The sequence below is a fragment of the Lissotriton vulgaris genome, unplaced genomic scaffold (assembly GCF_964263255.1).
Source record: "Lissotriton vulgaris unplaced genomic scaffold, aLisVul1.2 SCAFFOLD_2047, whole genome shotgun sequence".
NCBI classification, from domain to species: Eukaryota; Metazoa; Chordata; class Amphibia; order Caudata; family Salamandridae; genus Lissotriton; species Lissotriton vulgaris.
The window spans coordinates 146,046-159,844 of NW_028247943.1; the positions used below are offsets into that span (position 1 = coordinate 146,046).

The 13,799-nt window shown below is 46.2% G+C and overlaps 1 protein-coding gene across 1 annotated transcript in view; it reads right to left on the minus strand.

The window, feature by feature from the left end:
• Positions 1–13,799, minus strand: part of CACNA2D2 (calcium voltage-gated channel auxiliary subunit alpha2delta 2) — a gene marked incomplete at its 5' end in the record, with an annotated part of 448,456 nt that overhangs the window by 136,649 nt on the left and 298,008 nt on the right. The window contains one exon of the mRNA XM_086949852.1: positions 11,992–12,039. Coding sequence (XP_086805978.1) covers positions 11,992–12,039 — 48 coding nt within the window. The remainder of the gene's footprint in view (positions 1–11,991; positions 12,040–13,799) is intronic.

Here is a 13,799-nt window from a genome sequence, read left to right on the forward strand (position 1 = left end):
TTGTTACACAAGTAGTAACTTGTGCATCTGATAGAGACACGTTAGTGATTGATTCCTTACCTTAGAATAGATACTCCAGCAATACCAACCCTGGTGGTGGGTCTGCGAATAAGATTACACCAGAAAGTCACGGATAACAGAATGGCCAATCAAGCCGTCTCTCTGGCCTTGACTGTCAAGGCAGTAATGCTTGGTAAACGTGTGCAGTGGGGACCACGTAGCTGCCTGACAAATATCCTGCAAGGAAATGCTGCGTCCCAAGGCAGTAGTGGCTGCTGTTGCCCTGGTGGAATGGGCACGCAGCCCACAGGAGGCTCCTTCTTAGCCAACGAGTAACAGGCCTTGATGCAGAGAACGACCCACCAAGAGATGGTCCTTTTGTGCAGGGCCCGAGCTTTATTGGCGCCCACGTAGCCAACAAAGAGCTGGTCATCCACCCGGAACTGTTGTGTGTGGCTCAGGTAGAAGGAGAGCGCACGTTTTGGGTCCAGAAGGTGGAGCCTCTCTTCCTCTCTGAAGGATGCAGCGGCGGACAGAAGGTGGGCAAGGTAATGGTCTGCCCGATGTGGAAGGGCGTGACAACCTTCGGCAAGAAAGAAGGACGGGTCCTTAGAACCACCTTGTCCGGATGAACAGAAAGGAAAGGAGGTTTAGAAGAAAGAGCCTAGAGCTCACTCACTCACTCTTCTGGCAGAGGTGATAGCAACCAGGAAAGCAGTCTTCAAGGTGGGAAGACGCAGAGGACAGTTATGAAGGGGCTCAAAGGGAGCACACATCAGATACGTCAAGACAAGGTTTAAGTCCCATTGAGGCATGATGAATGGCACAGGAGGAAAAGTGTGTGTAATGCCTTTCAGAAAACGGTTAACAACCGGGGACTTAAAAATAGAAGGCTGATCTGGGAGCCGTAGAAAGGCGGAGATGGCAGAAAGATACTCTTTGATAGTGCCCAGAGCAGAGCCCTGCTTTGCCAAGGAAAGAAGGAATAGAAGGATTTCAGAAAGACGAGCAGAAAGGGGATCCACAAACTTGGCTGTGCACCATGCCAAAAACTTGTTCCTCCTGCAGGCGTATAACGTTTTCATGGAGGGACGCCTAGCTGCCTGAATGGCATCACAGACTTCGGGAGAAAGATTGAAAGCTGTCAACTGTCGCTGTTCAATCTCCACGCATCGAGGTGGAGACTGGACAGGTTCGGGTGGAGGACCGTCCCCTGCTGCTGCGACAGATGATCCTCCCTAAGAGGCAGCCAGATCGGGGGATCAATCGCTATGCTGAGTAGCTTGGGATACCAATATCTTTGTGCCCAATCCGGAGCCACAAGGATGACTTGGGCCCGGTCGCGCCGAATCTTCTTCAGCACTCTGGGCAGAAGTGGTATAAGCAGAAAGGCATACAACAGACCACAGCTCCACTTGCGCCGAAAAGCGTCGCAGAGCGAGTGCCGATTGGAAATTCCAAAGCGCAGAACTGATGACATTGCACGTTCTCTTCGATGGCGAATAGATCTAACCAGGGCTCTCCCCACTGCAGATTGAGACCTTGTGTCACATCCGAGTGCAGTTGCCATTCGTGATCCATCAAGCACCGGCGGTTGAGTTCATCCGACCTGGTGTTCAGAGAACCTGCCAGGTGTTGAACCACCAAGGTAATGCCTTGATGTTCCAGCCATGTCCAGAGGCGCGGAGCCTCCTGACATGGGGTCTATGACCCCACCTCGCCCTGTTTGTTGCAATACCACATGGCGTTGGTGTTGTCTGTGAACACCTGCACCACACTTGCCCAGACAGAGGGAAGGAACACCTTCTGTGCAAGTCGGATCGCCCGAAGCTCCAAAAGATTGATATGGACAAGAGGCCTCTGATCTCCGCCTCTCCCAAGTGGTCTCCCCACCCCTGTAATTGGGATTCGTGAGCCACCACTGCAATTGACGTGCAGTGCCATCTGAGATCTGGACATGATCGGACAGGTTGCCCTGATGCTGTGCCCACTGGAACTTCAGGTCCCACTGCAGAGCCCGCATATGCCATCTGGCATGTTACACTAGCAGGATGCAGGAGGCCATCAGGCCCAGGAGCTGGAGGGTCATACTGACCAAAGAACAGGGATATAGGCTGAAAGATCGGAATCATGGCCTGACTATCCCTTACTCGCTGCTCGCGAGGGTAAACCCGAAACCGTGTCGAATCCAGAACCGCTCCAATGAAGGGGAGCTTCTTAGACTCAGGTTTGACTTTGGCACTTTGATGGAAAACCCCAGCAGATGCAGAATGTCGGCCGTAGTCTAGAGGTGGGTGAGAACTGCCTGGGGCGAGCCTGCCTTCAACAACCAGTCGTCGAGGTGGGGGAAGACTGCTACCCCTGACCTGCGCAGGTGAGCTGCGACCACCACCATCACTTTTGTGAACATCCGAGGGGCACTGGAAAGACCGAAGGGGAGCACGGCAAACTGAAAATGCTCCTAGCCTACCATGAACCGCAGGCAACGCCGGTGGGCCGGCAGGACGGGGATGTGAAAATATGCGTCCTGCAAGTCCAACGCTACCATCGAGTCTCCAGGGTCGAGGGCAGCCAAGACCTGAGCCAGAGATAACATCTTGAACTTCTCCTTCCGGAGAAAGCAATTGACATTCCTGAGGTCCAAGATGGGACACAAGCCCGCTTGTCGTTCTTGGAGATCAGAAAGTAGTATGAATAACAACCGCGTCCTACTTCTGGCCCAGGAACGCACTCGATGGCCCCCTTGGCCAAGAGGGCCATGACTTCCTGCTGGAGAAGCACCAAGTGATCCCCCGACATGCGGTGGCACTGAGGTGGCATGGCTGGAGGAAAGGACTGAAAGGGAAGGTAATAACCCCTGCGGATGATATGCGACACTCACTTGTCCAATGTAATATTGCGCCAGTGGGGGAGGTGATGGCGGATCCTGCCACCCACCTGCGTGGGGTGCTCCACAAAGCTTGGATTAGGAAGGTTTGGAGGTAGAACCAGCAGGGGCGGAAGTGGGCTGACCCCCATGCTGATTCCCAGACTCGGCCCTGTGGAAGTCGCATCCGCGGCCCAGCTGAGGCTGTTTCTGCGCAGGCTTGCTGAAGGAACGTGTTTGAGCGCCCCTGCTGTGTCCACGAAAGGAACAAAAACCAGGAGAGGCCGGGCTCTTTGTAGACAAACCCAAGGACTTGGCCGTGGCCCGTTTGTACTTAAAATACTCCAGTGCACTTTAGGCCTTATCGCCAAACAGGCGAGTGCCATCATAGGGCATGTCCATGAGCACATTCTGGACATCGGGCGAGAACCCAGTAGAACACAACCAGGCGTGACAACACAGCGCCACAGTCATAGAAGTTTCCCTGCCGAACTAGTCAGCGGTGTCCAAACCACACCCAATGACGAACTTAGCCGCATTCTTACCCTCAGCAACCACTTGTGAAAGAACAGCCTGAGCTTTGTCAGGACACTGAGGCAATACCAGAGCCACGGTATCCCACACAGCATGGAAATAGCGGCCTAATAAGCAGGTGGTGTTCACCGACCACAGCCCCAAGCTGACTGAGGTTACAACCGCTCACCGGACTGTTCCAGCTTCTTAGAGTCCTTATCCGGCAGAGCCGTGATAAGGAAAAGCACTCTGCGGTGTTGAGGCTTGGATAACCAGACTCTCAGGCGTCAGATGGGTGGTGAGGAAGGTAGGGTCACCAGGCGCTGGGCGGTGATGCCTGGTGACATTCTTATCCACAGGGGCCCCTGTGGCCGGCAGCAACCAAGTAACCGACAGGACGTCGGTGAGGGCCTCATTGAAGGGAAGCAGCTGCTCCGACGAGGTAGACGTTGTCTGGAGCGGATCACTGAAATAATATCGACTACCAAAATATCGACTACCCAAAATATCGAGGAAAAAATATCTACAACCAAAATATCGAGTTTGTATGTACAAACAGGTAAGTACAAAAATATCGAGTACAAAATATCGTTTACAAAAATATCGTTGTAAAAAATATCGACTTTACTAAAAACAATGTTTAATTACATTAATATAAAAATTAAATTACTAAAATATAATTAACAATACTTAAAATAACTTTTAATAATTAAATAATTAATGAAAGTAAAAAAAAATATTTTTTTAATCATATTTCTTAAAACATATATATATAGTAACAAAATTTAATTAAATAATAGGCAATATTGTATATGTACCCCAAAAACCCAAAAATGACCCTGAACCCTAAAAATACCCCTTTACCCAAAAACTAAAAACTGACCCTGAACCCTAAAAATACCCCTTTACCCAAAAACTGAAAACTGACCCTGAACCCTAAAAATACCCCTTTACCCAAAAACTAAAAACTGACCCTGAACCCTAAAAATACCCCTTTACCCAAAAACTGAAAACTGACCCTGAACCCTAAAAATACCCCTTTACCCAAAACCTAAAAACTGACCCTGAACCCTAAAAATACCCCTTTACCCAAAAACTAAAAACTGACCCTGAACCCTAAAAATACCCCTTTACCCAAAAACTAAAAACTGACCCTGAACCCTAAAAATACCCCTTTACCCAAAAACTAAAAACTGACCCTGAACCCTAAAAATACCCCTTTACCCAAAAACTAAAAACTGACCCTGAACCCTAAAAATACCCCTTTACCCAAAAACTAAAAACTGACCCTGAAACCTAAAAATACCCCTTTACCCAAAAACTGAAAACTGACCCTGAACCCTAAAAATACCCCTTTACCCAAAAACTAAAAACTGACCCTGAACCCTAAAAATACCCCTTTACCCAAAAACTGAAAACTGACCCTGAACCCTAAAAATACCCCTTTACCCAAAAACTAAAAACTGACCCTGAACCCTAAAAATACCCCTTTACTTAAAAACTAAAAACTGACCCTGAACCCTAAAAATACCCCTTTAATTTAACATAATTAGCAATTAATCAATTAAATTAAATTAATTACCAATTACATTTTAATTAAATACCATATATTATTTAATTACCAATTAATTAATTATTACTACCAATTAATAAATTTACATATTTAATTATTTTATAATTAAATTACTTCCCACCCTATTCCCCTATAAACCCACAACCCGCTACAGAAAATACATTATTTTAATTTACATAATTAGAAATTAATCAATTAAATTAAATTAATTACCAATTAAATTTTAAATAATTAACATATATTATTTAATTACCAATTAATTAAATATTACTACCAATTAATGAATTTACATATTTAATTAATTATAATTAAATTACTTCCCACCCTATTCCCCTATAAACCCACAACCCGCTACAGAATAAAATTACACAATAATTAAAAAAATCATTAATTAAAAATAATTATAAAATTAAATGACACTTTTCACACATATTATAACATAAAAACACTATAAATAATTAAATATTATTTTAAAAACTATATTTTTTACTATCTACATTATATACTTGGATATTTTCACTGTCTATATTATTTACAGTCGATATTACTTCACTTACCTTAAAAACGATATTTTGGCTGTCGATATTCTGTCTAGTCGATATTTTGTCCAAACGATATTTAAAACTCGATATTCTGTCCAAACGATATTTTGGAGTCGATATTATGTCTGTGCACCGTCTGGAGCACCTCGATGAGGAGGTTAGTCTTGAGGGTCCCCGTAGGAAGGTCTTGGTTGAGGACCTCAGCAGCCCGACGGAGCACGATTGTGTAGGAAGTGCCCTCCTCCATCGTTGGTGGAAGAGAGGCAAACCCCGGGTTAGAAGAGACATCGAGGTCGCCTGCGCCCTCCAGATTGTCCACCCAGTCTTGCTCAAAGTCACACTGATGGGCAAGAGGGTCCTCAGACCCCTCCCAATCAGCCTCCACCTCCATTGCCGGAGGAAGGTCTTGGTTGAGGACCTCAGCAGCCCGACGGAGCACGATTGTGTAGGAAGTGCCCTCCTCCATCGTTGGTGGAAGAGAGGCAAACCCCGGGTTAGAAGAGACATCGAGGTCGCCTGCGCCCTCCAGATTGTCCACCCAGTCTTGCTCAAAGTCACACTGATGGGCAAGAGGGTCCTCAGACCCCTCCCAATCAGCCTCCACCTCCATTGCCGGAGGAGCCAGCTACGGTGGCGGAGGCAGAGGAGGAACAAACAGCGCCGGAAACGGCGCCGTGAATGGCGCCGGCCGGGCTGGTGCTATCTCCCAATGCGGATCCCAGGCAGGAATGAAATGGTCCTGGAACCGGGGCAACAGCACCCACTGCAGCGCCCTCGGCGGAGTAGAGGGCGGCGCTTGGGCCGGAGCCGGCAGTGTCATACCCCGGGGCCAGAGTCAACAGCATAGGATCCTGTGGCGCCAAAGCTGGATCCACCGGCGGCGCAGAGGGGCCAACAGGATCTGGACAAGGGACCACGGGCCTGAAGTCGCACCGGTGGGAGCCCGAGGCCTGTAAAAGCAGTCCATGGTGCCAAGAAACTCTTGCACCTGTTCAGGAGTCGCCGACGGACCTAGGAAAGGTGGGTAGACCGCGGGACTCCCAGGCTCCAAGGGAGCCGCAGGGCCAGAACCCCTGTCCCCCTCGTCCACATTCGAGGACGGACGGGGGGACATCGGAGAGCGAACAAGCTTCTTCGACTTTTTTTTATGCCGTTGCTTACCGGAATCTGAGGGTGAAGACTTGGAGCCCGAGGAGCGATGACTGCAGTTCCAGGAACGGTCCCTGGACTTGGAGTGGCACCGGGGCGAGTGATGGACCTCCAGTAGCTTCCTGCGCTTCCCCCTAAAGGCCTTCGGGCCATAGCCTGACATCCCTGACGGGCCTGGGAGTCGTGGTCGGTCCTCAGGCAGTAGAAACAAACATCATGGGGTCTATGTGCACAAGGAGAAAAAAAGGGAGACAAAAGTCTCAAAAGATTAGTCAAAAAGTGACTGAGGTATGTGCTCTATCCGGATCTGAGCTTACTGGTGCGGAAAAAGAAAGAACTGACGTCAGCGCATATGGGTGGCACCTAAGTAGTCTCTGTGATGTCATCTCGGCGCTTACGATGCCAGCGGCGGAGCCGCAGGACGCCACCAACTGACGCACAGGAGTGCTGCCAGCAAAAATTTCCAGATCCAGTCACTTTTTATGATGTTCCTATTGCGATAAACCCTTCACCTTATTTACAAGGCAGCGGTAAGCCACATAAAGTGGCTTAACGCCGCCTTGTGAATAAGTCTCCTTTTCACGCAGCACTTAGCCTGAAAGGGCGGGCGTTTCCCTGCAACACCCATTGATTTTTGAGATTTCCCCTTAATTTACAAGTGTGGCGTAGATATTAGGCAGCGCTAAAATTAAGACCAAATAAAACCTGGTCCTAACATGGCAAAACGAGGAGATATTATTAAGTTGTCCTCGTTTTTGCTGTTTCTATGTGTGCCGTATTGTGCAGCATATATAGAAACAGCAAATCACCATGAATGATTGTTTATGTGCAGGAAAGGACACCTTCCTGCACATAAATAATCATAAATAAATTGAAGATTTGCAACTCCAATATGTGCTGCACCAATGGTGTCGCTAATAAAATCTTGTCACTCAGGCTAGAAGTTTCTGTTTCATCTTTGTACTAAAATGACAATAATTGTGTATTCCAATTGTCAGCACTGTGACTGATTTGGAGCAGTTCTGTTACTTTTGCGTATTCCTCTCAAACTTGTGCAGCCATCGTCTTTGTTGCAAGGTGCTAGCAGGAAGGAGGGGTGCAGCTTGGATGGTCCCTTTGGAAGAGACCCAGAACAAGGGTAAAACAAAGGGAAGCTGTCCCATCTAACTACTTGTTACTCTGTGAGCGATAGTTGTTCCAATGAAGAATCAGGGTTCAGAGTAGGACACAGTACCACGTCCGCCCTCCTGGGAGTCACAGAACGTCTCAGGCAGCTCCTAGATGAGGGTGAGACAGCAGCACTGATTCCACTCGATCTCAGCGCCGCCTTAGATACTGTGTTCCAAGAAAGGCTCATAGGGAGACTAACACAAGTGAGGATCAAGGGAAAGGCTTTGACTTGGCTATCCTTCTTTCTGAAGGGTTGTTCCTTCAAGGTTTCCTCAAGCAGCGCTTTATCCATTTATCCTGATTTGGCCTCTGGGGTCCATCAGGGATCAGCTCTAAGTCCAGCACTTTTTAATATGTATGTGCGCCCCCTGGTCAAGCAAGTAGAGCACTGGGGTCTCACCCTTTTTTTCTAATATGTTGACATGTTTCATTTTCATCCACTCAGGACCGCAGCTCTGTGTCTTTGAACTTCTGTAGGGTGCAAATTGCCTCATGGATGAATACCTTGCTGAAACTGAATGGTGGACAAAGATAGGTGTTGATCCTTTGAAAGAACTCGAGCCTTCTGGGGACCACAGCATTGGCCAGCAGTGCTGGGTGATATCCCTACCCGCTTCCAAAGTCAAGAACTTAGGCTTCTTGGTAGACAATAAGCTCTCGATGAAGCTGCAGGTGGCAAAGGTATCCGGAACCAGCTTTACACTTTGAACTTGCTAGCCCCATCACAATGTAAAAGAGCATCTGTAGCCAGACCCCCTGCCCTAATTTCCTTCCAGACAGATAAGTGTAATTATAGTAAATTACCCATGAGTTTGTACCCTCCCACAGAAAAATAGAATGTCTGTGTAAATTGGCTAATAAGCTATCTCTAACTTCTCTCCTAGATTGCGAAGAGTACATAATTATCCATTAAAATTTTTTTTGTAAGAGATGGATTACCGCACAAGTAGTGCGAGTAGAACTTTCTGTGTAAATTGTATGTCTATTTTTTGTATGTAAGTCCTGACGAAAGCTCCATAGACCGTTTGGCCCAAGGAGCTGAAACATGTCGACACCCTGTTTGCAATACTATATGGTTCAGTAACTTGGCCTCTAAATAGTATACCTACCATTTTATTCAATGGAGATCTGCCGTGAAATAAAACTACAAAGGTTTTTTTCCATTTCTTAACTTTTTCTTTCACCCTCTCTGTGGGAAATCCTTTTGTCTCTGGACACTACACTCGAGACTGGAGGTGCCTCTGGATGAGGTGGGCAGTTCACACAAATAGGAATAACCCTATGATAACTGCCGGAATGTCAATGTGGGGCTGATGAAACAAATATACAGCAATTCCATCGAACATTGACTTTTTTGAGGGTTTCCTTATTTTACACTGAACCAAAGGTCAAGCAGTGTTACAAGTGTCCCTTTTTGTTTGATTAAAGTTGACCACAGCATTGGCCAGCAGTGCTGGGTGATATCCCTACCCGCTTCCAAAGTCAAGAACTTAGGCTTCTTGGTAGACAATAAGCTCTCGATGAAGCTGCAGGTGGCAATCCGGAACCAGCTTTACACTTTGAAATGGCTATGGAAATTCTCTCATCCAGGCTCTCATTCTATCTCGCCTGGACTATGGTAACATCCTCCTCCTGGGGGCTGACAAAGCCTGTATGAAATGCATGCAGGTGGTAAAGAATGTGGCCGCAAGGCTGATCTATTGACTGCCAAAACATGCCTCTGTTACATCTCTCTGCCGCAAGCTTCTCTGGCTAGGGGTTTAAAAAACGTGTCCAAATTAAGACTTTGTGTTATGCCTCTGAGGCAAGGGCAGGAAGCGCCCCACGCCATATCAATAGTCCGATAAAACCACATCAGCCCACCCGCTGTCTGCATTCCAGCAACTTCTCCTGTGCACTATCCCTAAGAGTAAATCCCCTCACATGAGAGGTCACTGTTTTACTTTCCTCTGTCTTAAGCTTTGGAACAATCTGCCAGAACTCCTGTGGTCTGGCACATTTTTGCCAACTTTTTGCATAGAACTAAATATGGGGCTGTTTTGAATCACCCAAGCTGGGAGAATCTTTTTCTGTTGCTAAATGGCCAGAATACCCGAGTAGGTAGCTGTTTGCGCTATATAAGCATTTTAACATAACATAACAGAACAATGGGCCAGAAAAGGGCAAGAGAGATCTCCTAACATCAAAGGGGCACATGACTCATCTCCTCCACACCCAAATGTATGTCCTACTACAAAGGATCCCTGGAATACCTGGAGGAGCCATGCAGTTCTCATCTGCTGTATAGGCTCTTCCAGTCCACCAACTTAGGTACTACTTGGAAGTGAAAAAGAAACTTTACATTCTGGGAATTGTATAATCTGTCTCCCATGCTCCATACATGCATCCTCGACACACAAAGAAAGGTATACACATGCAACACTCATGCCCAACATGGATAGGCAAAGAACGTGGTTGCAGGAACTGGCCGACCAATTTAAAATGATCTAAGAGACCAGTAGGCACTAAAGGTCTGCATTGCCACTATAAACTGTTTTGCTGCCAGCACACTCAGTCTTTAACATCCCGGCGAGTTGAACGAAGTCCCAGTTGTTAGAGAGGTTGTTCATTGTGTGCCCCTCCAGACCAAAGAAATCCGGGTTGGGTCTCAATTTGTGTCACAAATGCGTCCAACACAAAACATGATTATTCAGTTTGCTGAGGCAGTGGTCAAACATGTACAGCTTTCTATGATGAACATAGGTGGGGGTACATGATCTTGGGAGCCCTTTAGGGGACCTTTCTCTGTCACAACAGTAAGTATGACACTGGTAATGTCTGACAGTGCAAACCTTAGTGTTCCCCATTCAGCGAAGCAACTCGATTGAAATCGTTTTTTCTCTCTTGTATCAGTACCATCCATCCACCTATCTGTTGTACAGATTATATACTTATGCAGTAATACATCTGTTATCTTCTTAAATTGAACTCTTATTACATAACTTGAACTATAACTTTTATTAGAATGCTCTATGATGTCTCCGGTCTGCAATGTTGGATGTAGATTACATTTCCTTTTTCATGTCGACGTACAAATCAGGTTTAGTAATGGTTCATAGAAGCTCGGTCATAAAAGACCATTTTGATTGCACATTTGACTGGTGTTATTTCCTTCATTTTAGGAGCATTCATTGTTCCATATCCCACTCTCTGTATCTGTCAATGGGGAATATGCCCTGTAGTAACAATTGAGCACGCACCTAACTAGTATGATATATATGTGTTTGATACTAGCTTGGCGTTTGCAGATTGTTGCGTAGGGAGAGGTGTTGCACAGTGGCCAGAGCAGATGACTCCAGAGCGCGGGGCTCACGGTTCGATCGCCGGCGGCAGCTCAGCTCAGCATCATGTGACTATGGGCAATAGCTCACTTAGACGGACCCCAGCGCCTTGAAACCATCACCGGGTGATTTGTTCACGCTTTACAAATATCGGATCTAATTATTTTATTTACCTGAGTAATGTAGCGTAAATAAACAAAAAAAGACTACCCAAGATAGGCAGCATCATATATTGTCACATTGGTAGTAGGCAAGAAAAGTGTTGCTTGACAATGTATCAGTGATAAATTTTTATAGGTGGTGGGCATAGGAACTTATTTTTGGGACCAGGACCTTTTTTTCATGATCAGACTTTGTCCCAAAGCAAGAGAGAGAAAGGCAGAAAAGGAGAAACAGAAAGACAAAAATATAGTGACAAAGTGTGAAAGCAGAAATTTGAACGAATCTACAAAAGACAGATAATAAGAAAAGAAGGGTAGGTAGGGTGGTAGATGAAAGGCAAAAGGTGATATTAGGGCTAGTCAGTGATGGCATTCAGCAACCCCAGCATTTGACAGTGCCGGGAGCGAGACCCTTAGAACATCTCGGGAAACTTAATTTACTATTTACTATTTTTCGTTTAATTTAATCATTTTTGTAAATTAAGCACTGCCATGGACCTATCCTCTGTCCAGCAACCTGCACCCAAACAGGCACGCGGATTCAGAAAGCGGGAACCTGTGATAATAACCTTGTGGATGAGGAAGAGAATTTAAAATCTCCTACAAAATGAAGTATAATACTTGATGTAGAGAAATGACAGAAAAATACATAATTGCAAATAATAAAACTATGACTGACAGATAGCAACATGCTTACCTCACTGTTGACATCACAGTCCATCTCACAGCTTGTGGAAGGTCCACACTGCAGAACAAAAACAGAAGCAAAACCTTACAGACCATAATAACACACTGAGCCCTTCGGAAAAGCAGGTAATTGTGTTTCTGAATTTAGGAAGACATCATGGTGCATCTATTTACCAACCCAGGTTTATTTATGGAGCCACGACTGAAGCAACTTATCAATCAGTGCTTCACCCCATCAGGGTTCTCAGTGTCACACAAAACAAAGCATTAAAAAGAAGACAGACTATTATAAAACACGTTACCGATGGCTCACGATTTGGGTGTGACTGGAACCTGCAGGTTCTAGGCACTTCATAAAAAGCAATATTTGGACAATGATGGCTATTTAACGCATCCGTATGACTGATAACCAAATCTTGTTTCCACAACTGTCACAGTGATCAAAAACAATGGCTACTATTAATCCATGTACATTATGTTTAATGTTCGATGAATGGTAGCACTAACATTTCCATCAGAAATGTTGAACATAGCAAGTGAGGTGTTCACATGGGGCAGATATAAGGGGGCAGATTTATGATGCCCTTGCGCCTCTTTGCGCCGCAATTGCGTCACTTTATTTGACGCAACGGCGGCGCAAACAATGCACCCTATTTACAACGTGACGCATCTAGGAGATGCGTCACGTTGTAAAGCCCTGCGCCATAAGGAGGCGTTCCTGGGCAGGGTGGGGGGGGGGGCGTTCCTGCGCAGGAACGCCTCCTAAAAGTGGCCGAGTGAAATCTATAAGATTTCACTCAGTCACTTTCAGGCCAATTCTGCGTCAAAACCCTGCGCCTGCTTGAAGCAGGCTTAAGAATTAACGCAGCATAGTGAAGATGGGGCACCCCCGAGCCTTGCTGGAGCTGCGTCGCGCTTGAGACGCAACTCCAGCAATGCGCCACATTTCCGGCACAGATGCGTCACGCATCTGTGCCGTTTTTGCACCATGGTGCGCCGCATTGTAAATGCAGCGCACCATGGGTGGCGGAGCTGTGGCGCACTGTGGCGCACGTTAACTGGCGCATCCCTGGAGATGCGCCAGTTAACATAAATCTGCCCAAAGGCATTTAACATAGGAGAACGAACAGGTTCGAGTCCCTTGGCAGAGACAAACCGGCATCTATTAGATGAAAGAATATAAAAGCATCAAGTGTACATATTTACAGCAGTCAAATGAATCTAATGGCTAGCAGAAAGAACACAAATTAATTGTACATATTTCCAGCAGAGGTGTTCATGGTTTGCATCGAGTTGGATAATGTATCATTCAAACACTTCAAGGAGCACATTTTCTTTCAGTGGTAGTTTGAATCTTGCAGAGGGGAAAGACCCAAAGGTCGGGTTGAAGGGAAATCCATTGTTTACGCCCAAGAAGGCAGAAGGCCTGGAATCTTGAGCAGCACCGTGTGATTTTGGTATAGATCGAAGGCGTGGAGCTTAGATTCTGAGTTGAGATGTCCAAGAGTTACTCAGTGGCCAGGCCTTTACTTTTACTTATCTGAATGCCTATGCTGGTACTATCCACATTCCCTGAACTTCATGGTAGTCCCAGTGATGGTATGTAGAGGTGAGAGTGTGAGTTGGAACATTGTACTGAGTTTGGGTAGCATAGTTTGCAAGCTTTTCTAGTGGTGCTCAGGCAGTATTGGTGGGCCATTCAGAAGTACTAGTACAGCAATCAGACTTACTGAGACTTGGTAAGAAAATATGGTGTGGTTGTTAAGCCTATGATGAAGGCCTCCATCCTTATTCCTTATGTGTGGGTTGAATTGAACC